At 46.1% G+C, this 26,667-nt stretch overlaps 5 protein-coding genes across 17 annotated transcripts in view; 1 reads left to right on the forward strand and 4 right to left on the reverse strand.

Annotated features, from left to right (window-relative positions):
* Positions 1-26,667, reverse strand: part of LOC110528894 (oocyte zinc finger protein XlCOF6-like) — a 680,129-nt gene that overhangs the window by 468,198 nt on the left and 185,264 nt on the right. The gene's annotated exons all lie outside the window — the stretch shown is intronic.
* Positions 1-26,667, forward strand: part of LOC110510710 (zinc finger protein 883-like) — a 586,683-nt gene that overhangs the window by 127,332 nt on the left and 432,684 nt on the right. The window lies entirely within an intron of this gene.
* LOC110517120 (gastrula zinc finger protein XlCGF17.1) overlaps positions 1-26,667 on the reverse strand; it is a 422,438-nt gene that overhangs the window by 50,269 nt on the left and 345,502 nt on the right. The window lies entirely within an intron of this gene.
* Positions 1,153-14,416, reverse strand: LOC110517117 (zinc finger protein 883-like). 2 transcript variants are annotated; one of them, XM_036951238.1, is made up of 4 exons: positions 14,310-14,416; positions 12,679-12,886; positions 6,019-6,264; positions 1,153-5,317 (listed from the first exon to the last, which is right to left on the reverse strand). In XM_036951238.1, the coding sequence occupies exons 2-4, from the start codon at positions 12,779-12,781 to the stop codon at positions 4,095-4,097; spliced, it is 1,572 nt and encodes a 523-aa protein (XP_036807133.1). In that variant the 5' UTR covers positions 12,782-12,886; positions 14,310-14,416; the 3' UTR covers positions 1,153-4,094. The 2 variants fall into 2 exon arrangements, with proteins under 2 accessions (XP_036807133.1, XP_036807131.1); XM_036951236.1 differs by lacking the exon at positions 14,310-14,416 and adding an exon at positions 14,109-14,262.
* LOC110513142 (zinc finger protein 501-like) overlaps positions 19,212-26,667 on the reverse strand; it is a 42,264-nt gene continuing 34,808 nt past the window's right edge. For 3 of the 5 annotated variants that reach the window (XM_036951234.1, XM_036951232.1, XM_036951231.1), the window contains one exon: positions 19,212-22,346. In XM_036951234.1, the coding sequence (XP_036807129.1) occupies positions 22,126-22,346 (221 nt within the window). In that variant the 3' untranslated portion in view covers positions 19,212-22,125. Of the gene's footprint in view, positions 23,097-23,743; positions 23,990-26,667 lie in introns of all 5 variants that reach the window. The other 2 variants (XM_036951233.1, XM_036951235.1) reach the window with 1 other exon arrangement.

Raw genomic sequence — 26,667 nt, forward strand, 5'->3', positions numbered from 1 at the left:
TTGGAGATTTTGAGCTCCTACAAAAACATTGTTAGGGATAAAAAGGGCTTCCATCTAAGGAACACCCCACTAACTAAAAGATTCAGGGTAGTCTATGACAAGAGACTGCTATTGCCTGACGGGACCACATTGCCCTTTGGCTACTGACTTATGCTACAAGCCCCCCCAGTGTGTCTTAAAGCTTAAGATATAATGACTGAGGCTACGAACCAGCCTGCTCCTCATGGGAGTGGCCGGCTGCGTACATTCCTAAAAAGTAACAGCTATGTCTCTGCGTTTAAAAAGAAACCTGCCCCTCTTGAGAAGCCTAGTTGGGGCTACAGCTAAAGAACGGACGGCCATCTTGGGTCATCTCACTTTGGCATCGCCTGCAATATTAGTACCATCTATTTTGGTCACTTTTAGACGCAAATGCACCAAGGTGTTGTTGAAGTCCAGATAGTTGTCACCGTGGCCTGGTATGAACAATTATATAGGACCGTTGTCTGTAATGGCAGAGAGTGGGGCTATCTCCACATAACTGGACCTCTCTATTTGAATGTTGGGTTAAGGGGGGCGTGAAAAGATCGAGCTCTGTCTTTACAGCTTCAGAGGACATGCGGTGTAAAAGAGCCATGGTGCTTGTTCTTTTAGAAAATACTTCAGAGTATTTTTGTCGTTTTTGATGTACTATATTGTGCTTCTTCATGAGTTTCTGAAAAGCATTATTAAAAAATTATTTTCCGCCATCAGTCTGCACTTTCTTGGGGGCTCCTCCATCCTTCAAGATAGGGTCAAAGGCCCGGGTCACCTCTGCCCCGCTCTTATTTAAGCCCCTTACAAATGCTATTTTAGAGAAAATATCTGTAACCGTTAGCATGTAGCGATTTCCATCATTTTTATCTGCAAGGACCTGCATGTCACATAGATCCGCCTTTCTTACAGGTTTATGGAGAGTCTATGCATCCTGCTCTGATAACCACTCATTCACTTTAGCATCACTTAACCGGCTACCTGTTTCTTCGGCTATAGCTCTCTCTAAACGTTCCTTACCCCCATAAGACCCGGGGTTAGAGGGATTATAATAAATGTTTTTCAACATCTGCTCCGCCATCCTTCTTGGCTCTCTGAGGTACAATAACGTTAATGAGCCACTTTCAAATAACGACAACATTTCATTTTCATTATAGAATTCTTATTTTATTCATGCATCAAGTATTACGTATACAGACAATTCAGGATTGTCTGTATATTCAGTCCCAGTTTTCTCAACGATCACAGCATGCAACACCCTGTATATTTGGTTTTGAGTTACAGACTTGTGTCGCTGAACTTTGAAAACACACATGTCAGATATATAAGCATATAAACAACAAATATGATACACGTTACAATTAAATGGTGTTTCAAACAAGTAAAATCTTAGACAAAGTTGTTTCTAGTTCTTCAGAATCATCCACAACATGATTCATGATTTGTTCCATTTTCAGCACACGCTCTACATTAACCCAGGCATTGTGTGTTGTGTAGAACGATACATCGTTCACTTTATTTTCAATAATCTGATGCATAACATTTGTAAGTTCTCTCAAAATAAGACATTTATTTATTATCTCTAACATCGTATACACATAGTTGCCCATTGCATTACATCTAAATAACAACATGTCACTCGGTCTCTTGGGGTTTATTGAGCCAGAAAGTCATCACATCAGCCACCACAACTTCCCGGTATTTATTGTCGTCCAACAGGGTGTGTCGGATTTCTTTGAGTTTATCGTGGATGTAGATTGCCTCCTTCAGTTCATGTAGGAATGCCGTGGTTACCAAGTAAACTCTGGGGATAGACGGCACAAGACCCATAGACTCCAGGGCTCTGACCAGCGATGGTATAAACCTGCAGGACCACAGTCTTTTCACCAGCTCCTCAAATTGGTTGAAGAAGTAGTATCTTGGCGGGTCATATACGGCGCTTGCTGGGGTGATTGATCTCACAACCGATGCATTTCTCTTATATATTCTCCAATCACCACGTCTAGAAGTGTGGCTACAGAGGACTTGATGGTGTCCACAAAAATAGTACTGACTACCCCATCAAACACGTCCTCAGGCTGTGTACATGTAGGGGGTGTCGTGGGTCTCGCCAGGGAGGAGTAGAAAGCCGGGCTGCGAGGCATAGAGTCCTTAGAGTCTAGCCCCCATGTCGTATCGGAGTCCTGGTATGTTGTATGAATATCCATGGTGTATGATGAAATGAAGAACTGGAGGCTTTAAGGGCACTCCTTTTATTGTTGAACCAGTCCTTTGGGTATCAGGGCGTGGTTAACGCAACCGCGTACTTAGTTTTCTTCGGAGGCTGTCCCTTCTGAGGATGTACCTTCTTGTGGCTCCTTTGAATCATAATCCTCAGGATTCGTATATATTATGCACTTCTTTACATGAACAATGCTCTGCCGCTGTTGGCTCTGTACAAAGAGAGCGTCCAACAGCTGGAACATTTTCAATTCCATTAGATCCCAAATTTGAAAAGGAATAAGCATGAGCAACCTAAAATCCCCTCCATCACAAATGTTTTGGTTGCGGGTTTCCTCGTTGCCGAAATAGAACTCCACGTAGCCACATGGAAGTCCATTCTTTCTTTGTATTTTCACCCTGTGAATTATTCTTCCTGAGGAGTCAGGGGCACCTTGAACAAGCTATACCCCCTTGGTGATAAGGCTCAGTTCGGGACACACAACCTTGCGAAAAACCGTCCAGTCTTCAAGCCCATAGTCCACTCCAGTCTGGTCTGTATATTCTTCTCCTTCGGCTACCGTATAGAGGTTCACTCTACAGGCCAGGTAATCAAACCGATACCCCGATTGATGTCCATTAGACATCAGCACTTGATCTTTCAGCGTAGTTGCGGGCGGTATTTGGGTTCTATACACACTTAGAAACCGCTTTTTTTGGCGCATCGTATATTGTGGCTTGATTCTTGGCCCTTTCTCGATGTTTCAACCGAGGTCCTGCTTCCGTTGTTACAGTCATCACAGCTTTGCCACTGATCACAAAATCCATGCTGATTTAAAAAATCTTGTTTAGTGTTCTGAGGACGCATGTCTTGTTCTGGGCTTTATTTATAAGGCGTCTGCCAACCCCAATACCCCAGGACATTCGTGTTTCATAGACAACAACCCTAAGGTCAATAAAACAGGAGGTGGGGGGGTCAAACTCTTTGAAATGGTCATCCCCCCCAGTTCAAAGAGGTCACTAGACATCAATCATCATGACAACTTCAAAGGCATTATATACATATTGTCGCACTCACTCCAAGGCGTGAGAACAGGAACAGGATGAACATATATGGGCATAACCACGCAATCACTTCCCGCCAGGATGTCCTTACCGGATGCCCAAATATGGGCATGCACATGTCATCCGGACATAGGGTCATAAATCAAACGTTTGACGTGTGCCGTCTACTTTATTCTCTCTCACACCAAAACTGACAAGGTGCACACTGATCAGTAAAGAGAGACTAACATTATATAATGCTCCCTTTCCTCTGCATTGTTCTCTCACAGTGAGAAACTATAGGATTACAATAGTGTTCTACACTTTCTTCATTTGATCAAATTCAACGTTGCCAATTATTTAATGACATGAGAATTAAGTGGAGTGTCTAATCTTAGCTGGTCTGAGAGAACTGATGAGGCCTGTCCTTTATGTATACATTTGTGTCTTTTTAAATGACCCAATCTGTAGAACCTCTTCCCACAGTCAGTGCAGTGATAAGGCTTCTCTGAAGTGTGTATCCGTTGGTGTGTTTTTACATTGCCCAATTGGGAAAAACTCTTGCCACATTGAGAGCGGAAATAAGGCTTCTCTCCTTTGTCTTTTCTCGAATGACCTTAAAGCTCAGCTGGTGTTTTAACATTTCCTACAGTCAGATCAGTGGTAAGGCTCCTCTCGTGTTTCCTTTGGTGTCTTTTTAAATGGCACATTCAAGAGAAACACTTTCCACAGTCGGAGCAGGAGTAAGGCTTCTCTCCAGTGTGTGTATGTTCAGGTCATTTTAAGGTGTCCGGACGAGAGAAACTTGCCCCACAGTCAGAAAAGGAGTAAGGCTTCTCTTACTCCTGAGAGAAACTCTTTTCAAAGTCAGAGCAGGAGTAAGGCTTCTCTACTTTGTGTATACGTTCATGTTGTTTTAAGGTGCCCAGGTGAGAGAAACTCTTTCCACAGTCAGAGCAGGAGTAAGGCTTCTCTCCTGTGTGTATACGTTCATGTTGTTTGAAGTTGCACAGTAGAGAGAAACTCTTTCCACAGTCAGAGCAGGAGTAAGGCTTCTCTCCTGTGTGTATACGTTCATGTTGTTTGAAGTTGCCCAGTAGAGAGAAACTCTTTCCACAGTCAGAGCAGGAGTAAGGCTTCTCTCCTGTGTGTGTTCTCTGGTGAACTTTTAGGTCAGTTGATGTTTTGAAGCATTTTACACAGTCAGAGCAGGAGTAAGGCTTCTCTCCTGTGTGTATACGTTCATGTTGTTTGAAGGTACCCAGTTGAGAGAAACTCTTTCCACAGTCAGAGCAGGAGTAAGGCTTCTCTCCTGTGTGTGTTCTCTGGTGAACTTTTAGGTCAGTTGATGTTTTGAAGCATTTTACACAGTCAGAGCAGAAGTAAGGCTTCTCTCCTGTGTGTATACAATCATGTTGTTTTAAGGTGTCCGGACGAGAGAAACTCGCCCCACAGTCATAGCAGGAGTAAGGCTTCTCTCCCGTGTGTATACGTTCATGTCGTTTTAAGGTACTCAGTTGAGAGAAACTCGCCCCACATTCAGAGCAGGAGTAAGGCTTCTCTCCTGTGTGTATACGTTCATGTCGTTTTAAGGTACCCAGTTCAGAGAAACTCGCCCCACATTCAGTGCAGGAGTAAGGCTTCTTTCTTGTGTGTATACGTTCATGTCCTGTGTGTATACGTTCATGTCGTTTTAAGGTGTACCAATTTGAGAAACTCGTCCCACATTCAGAGCAGGAGTAAGGCTTCTCTCCTGTGTGTGTTCTCTGATGAACTTTTAGCGCAGTTGACGTTTTGAAGCATTTTCCACATTCAGAGCAGGAGTAAGGCTTCTCTCCTGTGTGTGTTCTCTGATGAACTTTTAGTTTAGTTGATGTTTTCAAGCATTTTCCACATTCAGAGCAGGAGTAAAGCTTTTCTCCTGTGTGTATTTTTAGGTGTATTTTTAGCTTAGATAGAAATGGGAAAATCTCCTCACAATGTGTGCAGTGGTGAGACCTCTTTGCTATGTGATCTTCCTGTTGATGCTCTCTGGATATAGAGAATGTCTCAACATGGTCTCCTGTGTGAACAATATCAGAACAACCAGTCAATTGGTGTGATATACATGTCAATCAAATGTATTTTATGAAGCTCTTTTTACACAAGTTGTAACAAAGTTCTTTACAGAAACCAACCCAAAATCCCCAAAGAGCAAGCAATGCAGATGTAGAAGCACAATGGCCACGAAAAACTCCCTAGAAAGCAGGAACCTTGGAGGAAACAGAGAGGAACCAGGCTCAAAGGGGTGGCCGGTCCTCTTCTGTCTGTACCGGGTGACATATCTATTCATATCAGTAGGCTGTACAATACAGGGGAATAAAACTATTCTAAAAGTGGGTAACAGATGAAAGCTAAAAAAAGGGGCTTGTCATCCTCTACTCACTATCACAAGGGTTAGAAACGACACAGACTAATTTCATATCATCCTCCACTCACTACCACAAGAGTTAGTAACTACACAGACTCACTTCATAGAACTTTAAACACTGGCAGTTGGTCTACTTCACTTCTTTAGTCTACTCTCTGATCACTCCAGATAGCTCAGTTAATAAAACAAATGCTGGCAATACCGGTGTCAAACCATGCACATCTCAGTAGTAGGAAATAACATCTACCTTCTCATTGAAACAGTTCATCATGAAACAGCTCTACTGCAACTTTTCATACACAGTGGGAAGTTGGAATGAACAACAAACTTAGTTAGATAGAACCTGCTCTTACCATGATTAACAGATTTCCCAATCTTCTCCTCCTCTTCTTCATCTTTAATGTTGACATTCAGCTCCAGTGTTTGACTGCAGTCTTCCACCTTCACTGATGCCATCTCTGGATCCTGCAGTGCAAACTGGGCTCCACTGTCACAATCAGGACCCAGTGACCGTGGGTTTGGACTCAGTGTGGAAGGAGAGAGGCAGGCTGGGTTTGTCATTACTGTTGATGTTACTGGCCTCAGACTTAATTCTAGTCCTGTAGTAACAATGAGAAACAGAAACAAATGTTATTGTCTTGACAGTTCTGGCACTTTCTTTACTCTCTAAAAATATATTATATGTTCAATTATCTAATTCAGTGCTTGACTTGGACTGAAATGGGTGCTGGTACTGTTTATATTTAGGCACAGGAGCTCCACAATACTGTTGAGCTAATATTCTATAAGAGGAACTGCCACGACTTCCGCCGAAGTCGATCCCTCTCCTTGTTCGGGCGACGCTCGGCTGTCGACGTCACCGGTCTTCTAGTCATCGCCGATCCATTACATGTTCAGTAATCAACCCTCTGTTTTCCACATGTATGTGTGTGTGTTCTATGTTGATGGCTGTATCTGATGGCTGGTATTTTGTTGCCGGGCTAAGTATCGCTCTCGTCTCCTGCCTCTCAGGGAAGGCCCTGGAGTGGGCCAACGCCTTATGTGGGGGAAGAAGAAGCTTGTTGGACCACTTCGGGATTTCACCCGCCGCTTCCGGGCAGTCTTTGACCACCCGCCTGGGAGTAGAGCAGCGGGTGAACGTCTCGTACACCTGAGGCAGGGGACGAGGAGCGCACACGAGTTCGTGTTGGAATGACAGGGCCCTGATCGATCACTACCGGTGCAGTCTGCGCGAGGACGTCCGTCGGGAGTTGGCCTGCAGGGACACCACTCTCACATTCAACCAGCTGGTGGACCTGTCCATCCGGCTGGATAACGTGCTGGCTACCCGCGGACATCCAGATCGGGGTCTGTCAATTCCATCCCCCAGCACCACCGCCCATGGAGCTGGGAGGTGCTGCACTTAGGGCGACCGGAGGCGGGGCCATTCCATGCACCATCTGTGGCCGCAGAGGGCACACTGCCGGTCGGTGCTGGGGAGGTTCCTCTGGGAGTCGAAGCAGCAGGCTTCGAGGACGTCTGTCGGGACACTCTCGTGTCAACCCAGGTGAGTAGGGGTTTCCATCGGTGCTACTACAGTGGAAAGCCTAGACCAGGTCTCCACCGTGCGCATCCCCTCTGAATATACCGATTTGACTCAATTACCACCCCATCGACGGGGGGGGGGGGGGGGGGGGGGGGGGAATTGTGCGATAAATCTCCCGGTAGACGCAGCACTTCCCAGGAGTCACGTGTATCCCCTGTCGCAAGAGGAGACGGCGGCTATGGAAACATACGTTTCCGAATCTCTGGGGCAGGGGTACATTCGGCCCTCCACTTCACCTGCCTCCTCGAGTTTATTTTCGTGAAGAAGAAGGATAGAGGTGTATTGACTACTGAGGCATTAACCAAATCACTGTGAGGTATTTACCCGCTGCCTCTCATAGCCAGTGCGATCGAGTCAATGCACGGGGAACACTTCTTCACAAAATTGGATCTCAGGAGCGCTTACAACCTGGTGCGTATCCGGGAGGGAGAAGAGTGGAAGACGGCGTTTAGTACCACATCAGGCCATGAGTACCTTGTCATGCCATACGGGTTGATGAATGCTCCATCAGTCTTCCAATCCTTTGTAGACGAGATTTTCAGGAACCTGCACGGGCAGGGTGTAGTGGTGTATATCGATGACATTCTGATTTACTCCTCTACACGCGCCATTTATGTGTCCTTGGTGCGCAGGGTACTTTGTACGACTGTTGGAGCATGACCTGTATGTCAAGGCTGAGAAATGCCTGTTCTTCCAGCAGGCCATCTCCTTCGTAGGGTATCGCATTTCCACATCAGGGGGTGGAGATGGAGAGTGACCGCATTTCAGCTGTGCGTAATTGGCCGACTCCCACCACGGTAAAGAAAGTGCAGCGGTTTCTAGGGTTTGCCAACTACTACCGGAGGTTTATCTGGGGCTTTGGTCAGGTAGCAGCTCCCATTACCTCACTGCGTTTGCAGTGGTCGGCTGAGGCGGACAGGGCTTTTGGTCACGGCTCTGTTTACCTCGGCTCCCGTGCTGGCTCATCCGGATCCCTCTTTGGCGTTCATAGTGGAGGTGGACGCAGGTCCGAGGCTGGGTTAGGACCCGTGCTCTCTCAGCGCTCAGGTATGCCACCAAAGCGCCGCCCCTGTGCCTTCTTTTCGAAGAAGCTCAGCCCGGCGGAGCGAAACTATGACGTGGGGGACCGGGAGCTGTTGGCTGTCATCAAGACCTTGAAGGCGTGGAGACATTGGCTTGAGAGGGCTAAACACCCTTTTCTCATCTGGACTGACCACCGCAATCTGGAGTACATCCGGGCGGCGAGGAGACTGAACCCTCGCCAGGCAAGGTGGGCCATGTTCTTTACCCGTTTTGTTTTCACCCTGTCCTACAGACCAGGTTCCTAGAACACTAAGGCAGATGCACTGTCCCGGATGTATGACACAGAGGAGCGGTACATGGATAACACTCCCATACTCCCGGCCTCTTGCCTGGTGGCACCGGTAGTGTGGGAACTGGACGCCGACATCGAGCGGCTGTTACGTGCAGAGCCCACTCCCCCGAGTGTCCAGCTGGGCGTCTGTACGTTCCGTCTGCTGTCCGCGACTATTTGATCTATTGGGCCCACACGTCACCCTCCTCTGGTCATCCGGGTATCGGCCGGACAGTGCGTTGTCTCAGTGAGAAGTACTGGTGATCCACCATGGCTAAGGACATGAGGGTTTATGCTTCCTCCTGCTCGGTGTGCGCCAAGTGCAAGGCTCCTAGGCACCTGCCCAGAGGGAAGACAACCCTTACCCATTCGACAACGGCCGTGGTCGCACCAGTCGGTGGACTTCCGAACAGATCTTCCTCCCTCACAGGGGAACACCACGATCCTGGCCGTTGTGGATCGGTTTTCTAAGTCCTGCCGTCTCCTCCCTTTGCCCGGTCTCCCTACGGCCCTAGAGACTGCGGAGGCCCTATTCACACACGTCTTGCGGCACCATGGGGTGCCTGAGGACATAGCATCTGATCGAGGTCCCCAGTTCACATCAAGGGTCTGGAGGGCGTTCATCGAACGTCTGGGGGTCTCGGTCAGCCTTACCTCAGGTTTTCACCCCAAGAGTAACGGTCAGGTGGAGAGAGTGAACCAGGATGTGGGTAGGTTTCTGCGGTCCTATTGCCAGGACCGGCCGGGGGAGTGGGCGGCGTTCATACCTTGGCCAGAGATTGCCCAAAAATCGCTCCGCCACTCATCCACTAACCCCCTTCCAGTGCGAACTGGGGTACCAGCCGGTTCTGGCACCTAGGCATCAGTGCCAGATCGAGGCTCCTGTGGACGACTGGTTTAGGCGCTCGGAGGAGACATGGGACACCGCTCATGTGCACCTTCAGTGGGCCGGGAGGCGTCAGAGGACTGGCACAGACCGCCACGGCACACCGGGGCTCTCGACCCTCCACCTGCCCTGCCGGAAGCTGGGCCCGCGGTTTGTGGGGCCATTCAAAGTCCTGAGGAGACTGAACAAGGTTACAGCTTCCCCCCAATTACCATATTAACCCCTCGTTCCATGTGTCTCTACTCAGGCCGGTGGTGGCTGGTCCACTCCAGGAGTCTGAGGTGCGGGAGGTTCCTCCGCCCTCTTTGGACATCGAGGGGGCCCGGGCGTATGCAGTTCGAGCCATACTGGACTCGAGGCATCTAGCGAGGGGACTTCAGTACCTCGTGGAGTGGGAGGGGTAAGGTCCGGAGGAGAGATCCTGGGTGCCGGTGGAGGACGTATTGGACCCGTCGATGCTGCAGGAGTTCCACCGTCTCCATCCGGGTCGTCCCCGAGGCCGGTGTCGGCGCGCGGCTCAAGGGGGGGTGGTGGGGGGGGTACTGTCATGACTTCCGCCGAAGTCAGTCCTTCTTCTTGTTCGGGCGGCGCTCGGCGGTCAACGTCACCGGTATTCTAGCCATTGCCGATCCACTTTTCATTTTCCATTCGTTTTGTCTTTTCTTTTTTTTTTTTTTTTACCCCTTTTTCTCCCCAATTTCGTGATATCCAATTGTTGTAGTAGCTACTATCTTGTCTCATCGCTACAACTCCCGTACGGGCTCGGGGGAGACGAAGGTTGAAAGTCATGGATACACAACCGATACACAACCCAACCAAGCCGCACTGCTTCTTAACACAGCACGCATCCAACCCGGAAGCCAGCCGCACCAATGCGCCGGAGGAAACACCGTGCACCTGGCCACCTTGGTTAGCGCACACTGCGCCCAGCCCGCCACAGGAGTCGCTGGTGCGCGATGAGACAAGGACACCCCTACCGACCAAGCCCTCCCTAACCCGGGCGACGCTAGGCCAATTGTGCGTCGCCCCACGGACCTCCCGGTCGCGGCCGGTTACGACAGAGCCTGGGCGCGAACCCAGGGACTCTGATGGCACAGCTGGCGGTGCAGTACAGCGCCCTTAACCACTGCGCCACCCGGGAGGCCCTCGTTTTGTCTTTTCAACACCTGGTTTCAATTCCCCCATTACAGATTCAGTATTTAACCCTCTGTTTTCCACATACAGTGCCTTGCGAAAGTATTCGGCCCCCTTGAACTTTGCGACCTTTTGCCACATTTCAGGCTTCAAACATAAACATATAAAACTGTGTTTTTTTGTGAAGAATCAACAACAAGTGGGACACAATCATGAAGTGGAACGACATTTATTGGATATTTCAAACTTTTTTAACAAATCAAAAACTGAAATATTGGGCGTGCAAAATTATTCAGCCCCTTTACTTTCAGTGCAGCAAACTCTCTCCAGAAGTTCAGTGAGGATCTCTGAATGATCCAATGTTGACCTAAATGACTAATGATGATAAATACAATCCACCTGTGTGTAATCAAGTCTCCGTATAAATGCACCTGCACTGTGATAGTCTCAGAGGTCCGTTAAAAGTGCAGAGAGCATCATGAAGAACAAGGAACACACCAGGCAGGTCCGAGATACTGTTGTGAAGAAGTTTAAAGCCGGATTTGGATACAAAAAGATTTCCCAAGCTTTAAACATCCCAAGGAGCACTGTGCAAGCGATAGCTAGGCTAGCCTAGTGGTTAGAGCGTTGGACTAGTAACCGGAAGGTTGCAAGTTCAAACCCCCGAGCTGACAAGGTACAACTGTCGTTCTGCCCCTGAACAGGCAGTTAACCCATTGTTCCTAGGCCGTCATTGAAAATAAGAATTTGTTCTTAACTGACTTGCCTAGTTAAATAAAGGTAAAATAAAAATAAAAATATTGAAATGGAAGGAGTATCAGACCACTGCAAATCTACCAAGACCTGGCCGTCCCTCTAAACTTTCAGCTCATACAAGGAGAAGACTGATCAGAGATGCAGCCAAGAGGCCCATGATCACTCTGGATGAACTGCAGAGATCTACAGCTGAGGTGGGAGACTCTGTCCATAGGACAACAATCAGTCAGTCGTATATTGCACAAATCTGGCCTTTATGGAAGAGTGGCAAGAAGAAAGCCATTTCTTAAAGATATCCATAAAAAGTGTAGTTTAAAGTTTGCCACAAGCCACCTGGGAGACACACCAAACATGTGGAAGAAGGTGCTCTGGTCAGATGAAACCAAAATTGAACTTTTTGGCAACAATGCAAAATGTTATGTTTGGCGTAAAAGCAACACAGCTCATCACCCTGAACACACCATCCCCACTGTCAAACATGGTGGTGGCAGCATCATGGTTTGGGCCTTTTCTTCAGCAGGGACAGGGAAGATGGTTAAAATTGATGGGAAGATGGATGGAGCCAAATACAGGACCATTCTGGAAGAAAACCTGATGGAGTCTGCAAAAGACCTGAGACTGGGACGGAGATTTGTCTTCCAACAAGCCAATGATCCAAAACATAAAGCAAAATCTACAATGGAATGGTTAAAAAATAAACATATCCAGGTGTTAGAATGGCCAAGTCAAAGTCCAGACCTGAATCCAATCGAGAATCTGTGGAAAGAACTGAAAACTGCTGTTCACAAATGCTCTCCATCCAACCTCACTGAGCTCGAGCTGTTTTGCAAGGAGGAATGGGAAAAAATTTCAGTCTCTCGATGTGCAAAACTGATAGAGACATACCCCAAGCGACTTACAGCTGTAATCGCAGCAAAAGGTGGCGCTACAAAGTATTAACTTAAGAGGGCTGAATAATTTTGCACGCCCAATTTTTCCGTTTTTGATTTGTTAAAAAAGTTTGAAATATCCAATAAATGTCGTTCCACTTCATGATTGTGTCCCACTTGTTGTTGATTCTTCACAAAAAAATACAGTTTTATATCTTTATGTTTGAAGCCTGAAATGTGGCAAAAGGTCGCAAAGTTCAAGGGGGCCGAATACTTTCGCAAGGCACTGTATTGTGTATCCCTAGTCAGTAGCATGAAATAACATCTACCTTTTCATTGAAACAGTTCGTAATGAAACAGTTCTACCACAACTTTTCATACACAGTGGGAAGTTGAAATAAACAACACACACTTAGAACCTGCTCTTACCATGAGAAACAGATGTCCCAATCTTCTCCTCCACTTCTTCATCTTTAATGTTGGCATTCAGTTCCACTGTTTGACTGCAGTCTTCCAGCTTCACTGATGCCATCTCTGGATCCTGCAGAGCAAACTGGGCTCCACTGTCACAATCAGGACCCAGTGACTGTAGGTTTGGACTCAGTGTGGAAGGAGAGTGTCGTGGAAATACCGGAGCCTGTGAGTTCAAAAAGACTTTATTACAAAGTAATAGAACCCGAGCTGGTTCATGAAGCAAGTGTCTTTCCAGCCTTGGCATACACTTGTTATAGTTTTCCTCCTTTACGTAACTCCTCTTTATGTTAATGGTTCATCCCCTCGGCCATTTAGCCACCATTATCTTTTTGCCTTGCACTAACTTTAGCTTGGTTTCACATTAGGGCATAGATTCCATTCATAGCAATGGTACAAAAATAGACAGATATGCACACTCCCAAGACAGGTGCATGTAGGGCATAGATTCCATTCCTGGCATAACCATAGCAACAGTAAACATGAAGCCATAGCAATGGTACAACAATAAACAGACACACCCACTCTCAAGACAGGTGCATGTTTAATGGTGCCTAATGACCTAGACACACATATAGAGTGCACTTATTCTGCTGACTACTCTAAGATGTATAATGTGCACACATTTACTGGAAAATTCCCAATAAGAGGCAGGCGGGGTTTGTCCTCACTGTTGATGTTACCAGCCTCAGGCTTAATCTGAGTCGGCCAGTAGTAATAAATAGGAACGGATACAAAAGTTACTCTTGACAGTTCTGGCACTTTATTCTCTATAAGAGGAACATGAGCTCAAGCAGTAGAAATTTGAGGTGCTGGTACTCAGCTCCAGTGAGCTCCTGTCCAATTCAAGCACTGATCTCATTTCAACAGATCTGGTAGCTAAGCATTGACAACAAAACACGAGTTCATTCACATTAGACAAAGTTTACACTTTATATTAGGCTACAGAACGTAATCTATAGTAGATTTCTGAATTGACATAAATGACTCAAAAACCATTCAGTACAAGGTTGCAGTATGTTTCAGGCAGCACTATGTACTATTTTCCTGAATAACCTGGTCGTCCCTGTATTATTTCAATCAAAAAACTATATTATTTCCGTTCACACCATAGTAACATTTATAGACAGACAGAAACAACTGAATGTCTCAATATTAGTACACGTGTAGAAAACTGATCATCATTACATTTATCTCCAAAACAGTAGTGCAACCGTAAAATGGTGTCTCTCTGCTGCACCCTCACTGCCTGCACTGAAGTCCGTTGATGCAGACCGAGAGGGAGCCGCCATTTTACCAGCTCGTGAATTTTAACGTTACACAAAACCAAAAACGACATGTTAAACGAACCCAGAAATCTCAAATTATTTGATCCTTAATGAGATTACCTTGACGAGATACATCCACTCAGATAAACCCAGAGTATCTATGTCAATTGTAAAAAATAAAAAAAAATAAAAAAGTGATCACGTTCACTCACGCGGTTTGGCACATTTTTTTTTTCTACCAAACGTGATAATAACTTGACGTATTTGTTACCTAGCATGTTATGACATGTTCTTAAGATATTAAAACGTGCTATTACATACCAGTAGTAATACATTTGAAACGTACACAGAAGTTGTGGTCTCGACTGCACAATTCTGGCGTGTCCTTTGTTGTGAAGAATGATGTGCGCATGAGCTGGAATTTCCTGTTCCCCCTCTACCAGTTTCTAAACCCAGAGACGCAAACAACGCGAGACTTCAGAGAACGCTTGTGAAGCGGACCAAGCATGGGTTTGAGAAGTCAATGAGAGAAGTGAACAATTTTGATACTTTTGTAGTGGTTAAATGGGGATCCTAATAAATACCAAAAATATTCCGTCGGTACACACTTGAAACATGGCCATTATTTTATCAATTTCATAACTGCAGTGGTTTATTCACAATCCCTCTCACTGCGTATCTTACATATCGCAGCATCACATGAGTAGGCAGACACTCTTCACTCTTCCAACGAAACTCCAGATATAACACATTTTATCGGTGCCCTGCTCCAAAAAACAATGCTCTCTCCTTCTGCTCTTCTGAGACGCATGAAATCAAAACCACTACTGGTCACTCTGACTGACTCTACCTTTCCTAATGCCTCCTTTACCATCTTCCTGACCTCAAATGCACTCCATAAGAAACCGATGTTCATTTACAACTTTTGGCCTGTTTGCTCCATTTTTCGTCGTCTCCGTCTTCCATTCAATTCATTCTTACCTATTAACTCAACTTGGAGCCACCAGACTCGAACAGCACTTCGGCTTCGCCATATTTCCCTACCCAAAACCAGACACACCACGCTACCGACTAACTCCTGCATGTAGAATCCTGCATTGAAAAAAAGCCAACATCTACCGGTTAAATGGGAATTTCACGCTGGCTTTGCAGGTCCATCCATCAAGGACTTTATTTCGCCCAAAATTGTCCGTCTGTTTTGATCCAAATATAGCTAATGTTTGTATACTCCATGTTTCATATGTTGGTCATTTTTTGCTACCATTTTCTCTCCGCTTACTCTTGTAATTAGTATGTCCAGATGTAACAAATGTAATTATGACCTCAGCTAATGTAGTCATGTACATTAACTTAATGTAATCATTGGCATGTTGTTTTGCCCAGAAGCAACAAATACACGAGATTACATCATCTCTACATCCTGTTAATGTAATTATTGTTCCTATGTTTTCTCAGCATACATGACATTAACTCCCGCTTTAGCGGGGTGCGCGCAGGCGACGCGAGCGGTTTAGCCAGCCTGTAATAACCCAGTAACTCCGTAGTGAGTTGTCATGTCTAAATGTTGATATTTAACCCTAACCCAGTAATAATAATACATACCAATGTCAGAGGGACACACAATCTACTAGTCCTAATAAGGGCAACATACCAAAGAGCACACCAAGCTAAACATAAGTACAAAGGCCAAAGACACAGGCCCATAGGACAGCTGGACATATATTACTTTCAGGACATGAAAGGGTCCCGCCACCATTATAACCTAACCGAAAGCAGATATGGGCGTTATTGGGCGTGAACAAACAGGAAGCTTAAACTAAAAGGTAATGGTGGCAGATGGACAGAGGGAAGTAACTTCATTTGCATGTGGGATGGACTCATATGCTGTATGTGTATAAAAGCAGAGCCAGTGCTCAGGGAAGTTGGCTGTTCCGCGGACCAGCACGGCTTATGATATTTTGTATTAAAAGCCTTTATTGAATTCACAAGTTCTTGTAAGTGTTATATTTCTAAGACGATTTTCCACCACATACTCCAGCCACCCAAGTCATAGACTGTTCTCTCTGAGTGGGGCTCTCTCCACATAACTGGACCTCTCTATTTGAATGTTGGGTTAAGGGGGGCGTGAAAAAAAATCAAGCTCTGTCTTTACAGCTTCAGAGGACATGCGGTGTAAAAGAGCCATGTTGCACTCTTCTTTTAGAAAATACTTCAGAGTATTTTTGTCGTTTTTGGTCCAGACCTCCTCACTGTACCACGTCTTTGACTTACTGAGTTTCTTTTAACTGTTAACCTCCCCTTTTTAGAAGCAAGCCTGCGCCTTATACCCGGAGGTCTCTTTTTTTGGTCTTCGAGACAACACAATAAGCCCCGAGCCTCCTTGATGCTCTGCATCTGGTGACGCCCTTCTGGTCATAGCATTGGCTACAACCTCACTTACTGTATTTTTAGCCGCTGATTTTAAATGTGGGTTGGCTATGCTGAAGCCTCTCTTCATAAACGGTAAAACCATCCTAAAGAGGTTACGAAATATACCTCCTATCCCCGAACCGTACATGGTCGGGGATCCATAATAGCCGGGTAGTCCATTACCCACTTGATCAACATAGTCTGAGACATAGCGGTTAGGGTCGAGATGTTGATGGTCCATAACCCTATTTAAATTTATGTTTATAAAAATATATAATACTAATATTATATATGTAGAGAGGTTTTGGTGGGTCTAAAGTGGATTTTAACAATCGTTTTACCACAAGTAAATTCAATGTTTTCGTTCTGATCTGTTTTAAGCTCAACAAGAATGTTTTCAATATATTTCTTGCTTACAGGTACGTAGTGTGGCTTGTCGTAGGTGACAGTGACTATGTCCCCATCCTTTCCGTCTATATGAACTGTTCTCAGGAGGGGCACACAGCTGTCTCCGACCCTTTGATAGGATATGATGTCGGTATACACAAATATGTTGTAAAATCCTGAATGTATATCCGCAGGGAATGGGAATAATTTATCTTTCACATACGTCCATTTATTGGGACCCATCCCCAACATGTAGGCTAACTTACCGCTGGTCTTTATACCCCGTCAGCATCCCCTGAGATTTGTACACGTTTATGTATAGGGTTGTAGATCAGGAATATTTCCATATTGTTCGGGGTTAGGAGTTCATTCAACTCTGAGACGATCCTGTCGACAGTTCTATAGAATCCTTTTTTAAGCTTAATAAGTTTTGCAGGTTCCGATATCCCTTTGCAATAATAATCACGGTCCTTATCTTTGATATTATACCAACTATGGGGGTATGTAATCTCGCTGAGACCTACAGGCCTCTGGTAACTCTATAGGCTTTGGAAAATTGGTTGTATAATTCTAACTCTGATTATTACGACGCATTACTGGGGAGAGTCAGGTAGAAGCCGGTGTGTTCCATGATGCACTCCTGTGTACACGCGAATGATGGGGTATTTATCATGCCTGGGGGTTTAAGTTAACCCCCGATGCCTCCACCACATCCTGCTCTAATACCCAACTGTTGAACTTTTGGGGCCAGTTTTTCCAGCGGACCAGCACCCATTTTTTTTTTTTATACCCTTTTCTCTCTTTTGATCTAGAATCTCCTCCACGTGAAAGACTTTGTCTTTACCCAACTGTACCTTCTGTAATTCCTGCTCATAAAAAGATCCCTCTATAAGCTCCCCGTCATAATATTTTAACTTGTAGACCTGGGGTATGCGTGGCAGACACTGTGGGAGCAAGATGTACATATAGGGAGAAACATAATACTGTACCACAAGAGAAAGATACACTTAGAGTGCATTTGCCATTCTGGTAAAATGCATTGTCTATTGTATAGGACAGGAAGCCAGAGTAAGGCCATGAGAGCATAGGACAGCTGGACATACCAAGGTCAGAGGGACATACAAAGGAGGGGGTCAGCCAAATTACCAACTGATGGACTATAGACATAGGGTATATATTTTTAGGACATGAAGAGAAGAGACACATAGTCTACTAGTCCTAATAAGGACAAGCTAAACATAAGGGGCCCATAGGATAAGATGGGCATGTATTATTTTTGGAACATGAAGAGGTCCTGTCACCATTATAACTTGATTGAAAGCAGATATGGGCGTTATTGGGCGTGAACAAGCAGGAAGCACAGATTGAAAGATAATGGTGGCAGATGGACTGAGGGAAGTAACTTCATTTGCATGTGGGATGGACTCATATGTTGTATGTGTATAAAAACAGAGCCAGTGCTCTGGAAAAGGGTGTGTTCCGCAGACCATCTAGGCTTCTGATATGTTTGTATTAAAAGCCTATATTGAATTCACAAGTTCTTGTAAGTGTTATATTTTGTAACGATCCTCCAAGACAACACTCGGTAGCGGTGAACAACTCATCGCTGCTCATATTTTTAGTCTAAACACCCCTCAACTTGGATATACGCACCAAGTCCCCAACTATGAATTTAAAAATATTTTTTTTCTTACGGCGAAGGGGGAACAAACCATACAGATTTTTAAAGACTTGAAGAAAAGAGTTTTCAGAAGAGACCTCGGAGGGCTTCATACATATACTCTTATGGCAGCTGTTGTTGTATCCCTTCACTAAACCTTGAACTATATCGATATATATATGCGTGTGGTGAGCTGTAAAATATTGCCACATCCGCTCCTTCAGAGTTCTGTTAAAGCGTTCAACAACTGAAGCTTTCAAATCCGAGCCTCTAGCAAAATGTACTATATTGTCCTTCTTCATGAGTTTCTGAAAAGTATTATTAAAACAATTATTTTCCGCCATCAGTCTGCACTTTCTTGGGGGCTCCTCCATCCTTCAAGATAGGGTCAAAGGCCCGGGTCACCTCTGCCCCGCTCTTATTTAAGCCCCTTACAAATGCTATTTTAGAGAAAATATCTGTAACCGTTAGCATGTAGCGATTTCCATCATTTTTATCTGCAAGGACCTGCATGTCACATAGATCCGCCTTTCTTACAGGTTTATGGAGAGTATATGCATCCTGCTCTGATAACCACTCATTCACTTTAGCATCACTTAACCGGCTACCTGTTTCTTCGGCTATAGCTCTCTGTAAACGTTCCTTACCCCCATAAGACCCGGGGTTAGAGGGATTATAATAAATGTTTTTCAACATCTGCTCCGCCATCCTTCTTGCCTCTCTGAGGTACAATAACGTTAATGAGCCACTTTCAAATAACGACAACATTTCATTTTCATTATAGAATTCTTATTTTATTCATGCATCAAGTATTACGTATACAGACAATTCAGGATTGTCTGTATATTCAGTCCCAGTTTTCTCAACGATCACAGCATGCAACACCCTGTATATTTGGTTTTGAGTTACAGACTTGTGTCGCTGAACTTTGAAAACACACATGTCAGATATATAAGCATATAAACAACAAATATGATACACGTTACAATTAAATGGTGTTTCAAACAAGTAAAATCTTAGACAAAGTTGTTTCTAGTTCTTCAGAATCATCCACAACATGATTCATGATTTGTTCCATTTTCAGCACACGCTCTACATTAACCCAGGCATTGTGTGTTGTGTAGAACGATACATCGTTCACTTTATTTTCAATAATCTGATGCATAACATTTGTAAGTTCTCTCAAAATAAGACATTTATTTATTATCTCTAACATCGTATACACATAGTTGCCCATTGCATTACATCTAAATAACAACATGTCACTCGGTCTCTTGGGGTTTATTGAGCCAGAAAGTCATCACATCAGCCACCACAACTTCCCGGTATTTATTGTCGTCCAACAGGGTGTGTCGGATTTCTTTGAGTTTATCGTGGATGTAGATGGCCTCCTTCAGTTCGTGTAGGAATGCCGTGGTTACCAAGTAAACTCTGGGGATAGACGGCACAAGACCCATAGACTCCAGGGCTCTGACCAGCGATGGTATAAACCTGCAGGACCACAGTCTTTTCACCAGCTCCTCAAATTGGTTGAAGAAGTAGTATCTTGGCGGGTCATATACGGCGCTTGCTGGGGTGATTGATCTCACAACCGATGCATTTCTCTCTGATATATTCTCCAATCACCACGTCTAGAAGTGTGGCTACAGAGGCCTTGATGGTGTCCACAAAAATAGTACTGACTACCCCATCAAACACGTCCTCAGGCTGTGTACATGTAGGGGGTGTCGTGGGTCTCGCCAGGGGGGAGTAGAAAGCCGGGCTGCGAGGCATAGAGTCCTTAGGGTCTGGCCCCCATGTCGTATCGGAGTCCTGGTATGTTGTATGAATATCCATGGTGTATGATGAAATGAAGAACTGGAGGCTTTAAGGGCACTCCTTTTATTGTTGAACCAGTCCTTTGGGTATCAGGGCGTGGTTAACGCAACCGCGTAATTAGTTTTCTTCGGAGGCTGTCCCTTCTGAGGATGTATCTTCTTGGGGCTCCTTTGAATCATAATCCTCAGGATTCGTATATATTATGCACTTCTTTACATGAACAATGCTCTGCCGCTGTTGGCTCTGTACAAAGAGAGCGTCCAACAGCTGGAACATTTTCAATTCCATTAGATCCCAAATTTGAAAAGGAATAAGCATGAGCAACCTAAAATCCCCTCCATCACAAATGTTTTGGTTGCGGGTTTCCTCGTTGCCGAAATAGAACTCCACGTAGCCACATGGAAGTCCATTCTTTCTTTGTATTTTCACCCTGTGAATTATTCTTCCTGAGGAGTCAGGGGCACCTTGAACAAGCTATACCCCTTGGTGATAAGGCTCAGTTCGGGACACACAACCTTGCGAAAAACCGTCCAGTCTTCAAGCCCGTAGTCCACTCCTAAAGTCTGGTCTGTATATTCTTCTCCTTCGGCTACCGTATAGAGGTTCACTCTATAGGCCAGGTAATCAAACCGATACCCCGATTGATGTCCATTAGACATCAGCACTTGATCTTTCAGCGTAGTTGCGGGCAGTATTTGGGTTCTATACACACTTAGAAACCGCCTTTTTTGGCGCATCGTATTCAACCGAGGTCCTGCTTCCGTTGTTACAGTCATCACAGCTTTGCCACTGATCACAAAATCCATGCTGATTTAAAAAATCTTGTTTAGTGTTCTGGGGACACATGCCTTATAAATAAAGCCCAGAACAAGACGTCTGCCAACCCCAATACCCCAGGACATTCGTGTTTCATAGACAACAACCCTAAGGTCAATAAACAGGGGGTGGGGGGGGGTCAAACTCTTTGAAATGGCCATCCCCCCAGTTCAAAGAGGTCACTAGACATCAATCATCATGACAACTTCAAAGGCATTATAGACATATTGTCGCACTCACTCTAAGGCGTGAGAACAGGAACAGGATAAACATATATGGGCATAACCACGTGATCACTTCCCACCAGGATGACCTTACCGGATGCCCAAATATGGGCATGCACACGTCATCCGGACATAGGATCATAAATCAAACGTTTGACGTGTGCCGTCTACTTTATTCTCTCTCACACCAAAACTGACAAGGTGCACACTGATCAGTAAAGAGAGACTAACATTCTATAATGCTCCCTTTCCTCTGCATTGTTCTCTCACAGTGAGAAACTATACGATTACAATAGTGTTCTACACTTTCTTCATTTTATCAAATTCAACGTTGCCAATTATTTAATGACATGAGAATTAAGTGGAGTGTCTAATCTTAGCTGGTCTGAGAGAACTGATGAGGCCTGTCCTTTATGTATACATTTGTGTCTTTTTAAATGACCCAATCTGTAGAACCTCTTCCCACAGTCAGTGCAGTGATAAGGCTTCTCTGAAGTGTGTATCCGTTGGTGTGTTTTTACATTACCCAATTGGGAAAAACTCTTGCCACATTGAGAGCGGAAATGAGGCTTCTCTCCTTTGTCTTTTCTCAAATGACCTTAAAGCTCAGCTGGTGTTTTAACATTTCCTACAGTCAGATCAGTGGTAAGGCTCCACTCGTGTTTCCTTTGGTGTCTTTTTAAATGGCACATTCAAGAGAAACACTTTCCACAGTCGGAGCAGGAGTAAGGCTTCTCTCCAGTGTGTGTATATGTTCAGGTCATTTTAAGGTGTCCGGACGAGAGAAACTTGCCCCACAGTCAGAAAAGGAGTAAGGCTTCTCTTACTCCTGAAATAAACTCTTTTCAAAGTCAGAGCAGGAGTAAGGCTTCTCTACTTTGTGTATACGTTCATGTTGTTTTAAGGCACCCAGTTGATGGAAACTCTTTCCACAGTCAGAGCAGGAGTAAGGCTTCTCTCCTGTGTGTATACGTTCATGTTGTTTGAAGGTACCCAGTTGAGAGAAACTCTTTCCACAGTCAGAGCAGGAGTAAGGCTTCTCTCCTGTGTGTGTTCTCTGGTGAACTTTTAGGTCAGTTGATGTTTTGAAGCATTTTACACAGTCAGAGCAGAAGTAAGGCTTCTCTCCTGTGTGTATACAATCATGTTGTTTTAAGGTGTCCGGACGAGAGAAACTCGCCCCACAGTCATAGCAGGAGTAAGGCTTCTCTCCCGTGTGTATACGTTCATGTCGTTTTAAGGTACCCAGTTGAGAGAAACTCGCCCCACATTCAGAGCAGGAGTAAGGCTTCTCTCCTGTGTGTATACGTTCATGTCGTTTTAAGGTACCCAGTTCAGAGAAACTCGCCCCACATTCAGTGCAGGAGTAAGGCTTCTTTCTTGTGTGTATACGTTCATGTCCTGTGTGTATACGTTCATGTCGTTTTAAGGTGTACCAATTTGAGAAACTCGTCCCACATTCAGAGCAGGAGTAAGGCTTCTCTCCTGTGTGTGTTCTCTGATGAACTTTTAGTTTAGTTGATGTTTTGAAGCATTTTCCACATTCAGAGCAGGAGTAAGGCTTCTCTCCTGTGTGTGTTCTCTGATGAACTTTTAGTTTAGTTGATGTTTTGAAGCATTTTCTACATTCAGAGCAGGAGTAAAGCTTTTCTCCTGTGTGTATTTTTAGGTGTATTTTTAGCTTAGATAGAAATGGGAAAATCTCCTCACAATGTGTGCAGTGGTGAGACCTCTTTGCTATGTGATCTTCCTGTTGATGCTCTCTGGATATAGAGAATGTCTCAACATGGTCTCCTGTGTGAACAATATCAGAACAACCAGTCAATTGGTGTGATATACATGTCAATCAAATGTATTTTATGAAGCTCTTTTTACACAAGTTGTAACAAAGTTCTTTACAGAAACCAACCCAAAATCCCCAAAGAGCAAGCAATGCAGATGTAGAAGCACAATGGCCACGAAAAACTCCCTAGAAAGCAGGAACCTTGGAGGAAACAGAGAGGAACCAGGCCCAAAGGGGTGACCAGTCCTCTTCTGTCTGTACTGGGTGACATATGTATTCATATCAGTAGGCTGTACAATACAGGGGAATAAAACTATTCTAAAAGTGGGTAAGAGATGAAAGCTAAAAAAAGGGGCTTGTCATCCTCTACTCACTATAACAAGGGTTAGTAACTACACAGACTCACTTCATAGAACTTTAAACACTGGCAGTTGGTCTACTTCACTTCTTTAGTCTACTCTCTGATCACTCCAGATAGCTCAGTTAATAAAACAAATGCTGGCAATACTGGTGTCAAACCATGCACATCTCAGTAGCATGAAATAACATCTACCTTCTCATTGAAACAGTTCATCATGAAACAGCTTTTTGCAACTTTTCATACACAGTGGGAAGTTGGAATGAACAACAAACTTAGTTAGATAGAACCTGCTCTTACCATGATTAACAGATTTCCCAATCTTCTCCTCCTCTTCTTCATCTTTAATGTTGACATTCAGCTCCAGTGTTTGACTGCTGTCTTCCACCTTCACTGATGCCATCTCTGGATCCTGCAGTGCAAACTGGGCTCCACTGTCACAATCAGGACCCAGTGACTGTGGGGTTGGACTCAGTGTGGAAGGAGAGAGGCAGGCTGGGTTTGTCATTACTGTTGATGTTACTGGCCTCAGACTTAATTCTAGTCCTGTAGTAACAATGAGAAACAGAAACAAATGTTATTGTCTTGACAGTTCTGGCACTTTCCTTACTCTCTAAAAATATATTATATGTTCAATTATCTAATTCAGTGCTTGACTTGGACTGAAATGGGTGCTGGTACTGTTTATATTTAGGCACAGGAGCTCCACAATACTGTTGAGCTAATATTCTATAAGAGGAACTGCCACGACTTCCGCCGAAGTCGATCCCTCTCCTTGTTCGGGCGACGCTCGGCTGTCGACGTCACCGGTCTTCTAGTCATCGCCGATCCATTACATGTTCAGTATTTAACCCTCTGTTTCCCACATGTATGTGTGCGTGTTAGTTCTATGTTGATGGCTGGTATTTTGTTGCCGGGCTAAGTATCGCCCTCGTTTCCTGCCTCTCAGGGAAGGCCCTGGAGTGGGCCAACGCCTTATGTGGGGGAAGAAGAAGCTTGTTGGACCACTTCGGGATTTCACCCGCCGCTTCCGGGCAGTCTTTGACCACCCGCCTGGGAGTAGAGCAGCGGGTGAACGTCTCGTACACCTGAGGCAGGGGACGAGGAGCGCACACGAGTTCGTGTTGGAATGACAGGGCCCTGATCGATCACTACCGGTGCAGTCTGCGCGAGGACGTCCGTCGGGAGTTGGCCTGCAGGGACACCACTCTCACATTCAACCAGCTGGTGGACCTGTCCATCCGGCTGGATAACCGCGGACATCCAGATCGGGGTCTGTCAATTCCACCCCCCAGCACCACCGCCCATGGAGCTGGGAGGTGCTGCACTTAGGGCGACCGGAGGCGGGGCCATTCCATGCACCATCTGTGGTCGCAGAGGGCACCCTGCCGGTCGGTGCTGGGGAGGTTCCTCTGGGAGTAGAGGCAGCAGGCGCGAGGACGTCTGTCGGGACACTCTCGTGTCAACCCAGGTGAGTAGGGGGTTTCCATCGGTGCTACTACAGTGGAAAGCCTAGACCAGGTCTCCACCGTGCGCATCCCCTCTGAATATACCGATTTGACTCAATTACCACCCCATCGACGGGGGGGGGGGGGAATTGTGCGATAAATCTCCCGGTAGACGCAGCACTTCCCGTAATTGTCTGACTCCCACCACGGTAAAGAAAGTGCAGCGGTTTCTAGGGTTTGCCAACTACTACTGGAGGTTTATCCGGGGCTTTGGTCAGGTAGCAGCTGCCATGACCTCACTGCTGAAGGGGTCGGCTGAGGCGGACAGGGCTTTTGGTCACGGCTGTTTACCTCGGCTCCCGTGCTGGCGCATCCGGATCCCTCTTTGGCGTTCATAGTTGAGGTGGACGCAGGTCCGAGACTGGGTTAGGACCCGTGCTCTCTCAGCGCTCAGGTATGCCACCAAAGCGCCGCCCCTGTGCCTTCTTTTCGAAGAAGCTCAGCCCGGTGGAGCGAAACTATGACGTGGGGGACCGTCGTCAAGACCTTGAAGGCGTGGAGACATTGGCTTGAGAGGGCTAAACACCCTTTTCTCATCTGGACTGACCACCGCAATCTGGAGTACATCCGGGCGGCGAGGAGACTGAACCCTCGCCAGGCAAGGTGGGCCATGTTCTTTACCCGTTTTGTTTTCACCCTGTCCTACAGACCAGGTTCCTAGAACGCTAAGGCAGATGCACTGTCCCGGATGTATGACACAGAGGAGCGGTCCATGGATAACACTCCCATACTCCCGGCCTCTTGCCTGGTGGCACCTGTAGTGTGGGAGCTGGACGCGGACATCGAGCGGGTGTTACGTGCAGAGCCCACTCCCCCGAGTGTCCAGCTGGGCGTCTGTACGTTCCGTCTGCTGTCCGCGACCGTTTGATCTATTGGGCCCACACGTCACCCTCCTCTGGTCATCCGGGTATCGGCCGGACAGTGCGTTGTCTCAGTGAGAAGTACTGGTGATCCACCTTGGCTAAGGACATGAGGGTTTATGCTTCCTCCTGCCCGGTGTGCGCCCAGTGCAAGACTCCTAGGCACCTGCCCAGAGGGAAGATACCCTTACCCATTCGACAACGGCCGTGGTCGCACCTGTCGGTGGACTTCCGAACAGATCTTCCTCCCTCACAGGGGAACACCACGATCCTGGCCGTTGTGGATTGGTTTTCTAAGTCCTGCCGTCTCCTCCCTTTGCCCGGTCTCCCTACCTCCCTAGAGACTGCGGAGGCCCTATTCACACACGTCTTCCGGCACCACGGGGTGCCTGAGGACACAGTATCTGATCAAGGGTCTGGAGGGCGTTCATCGAACGTCTGAGGGTCTCGGTCAGCCTTACCTCAGGTTTTCACCCCAAGAATAACGGTCAGGTGGAGAGAGTGAACCAGGATGTGGGTAGGTTTCTGCGGTCCTATTGCCAGGACTGGCCTGGGGGTGTGGGCGGCGTTCATACCTTGGCCAGAGATTGCCCAAAAATCGCTCCGCCACTCATCCACTAACCTCTCCCCCTTCCAGTGCGTACTGGGGTACCAGCCGGTTCTGGCACCTAGGCATCAGTGCCAGATCGAGGTCCCCAGTTCACATCAAGGGTCTGGAGCGTTCATCGAACGTCTGGGGGTCTCGGTCAGCCTTACCTCAGGTTTTCACCCCAAGAGTAACGGTCAGGTGGAGAGAGTGAACCAGGATGTGGGTAGGTTTCTGCGGTCCTATTGCCAGGACCGGCCGGGGGAGTGG

The sequence above is a fragment of the Oncorhynchus mykiss genome, chromosome 18, assembly GCF_013265735.2.
Source record: "Oncorhynchus mykiss isolate Arlee chromosome 18, USDA_OmykA_1.1, whole genome shotgun sequence".
NCBI classification, from domain to species: Eukaryota; Metazoa; Chordata; class Actinopteri; order Salmoniformes; family Salmonidae; genus Oncorhynchus; species Oncorhynchus mykiss.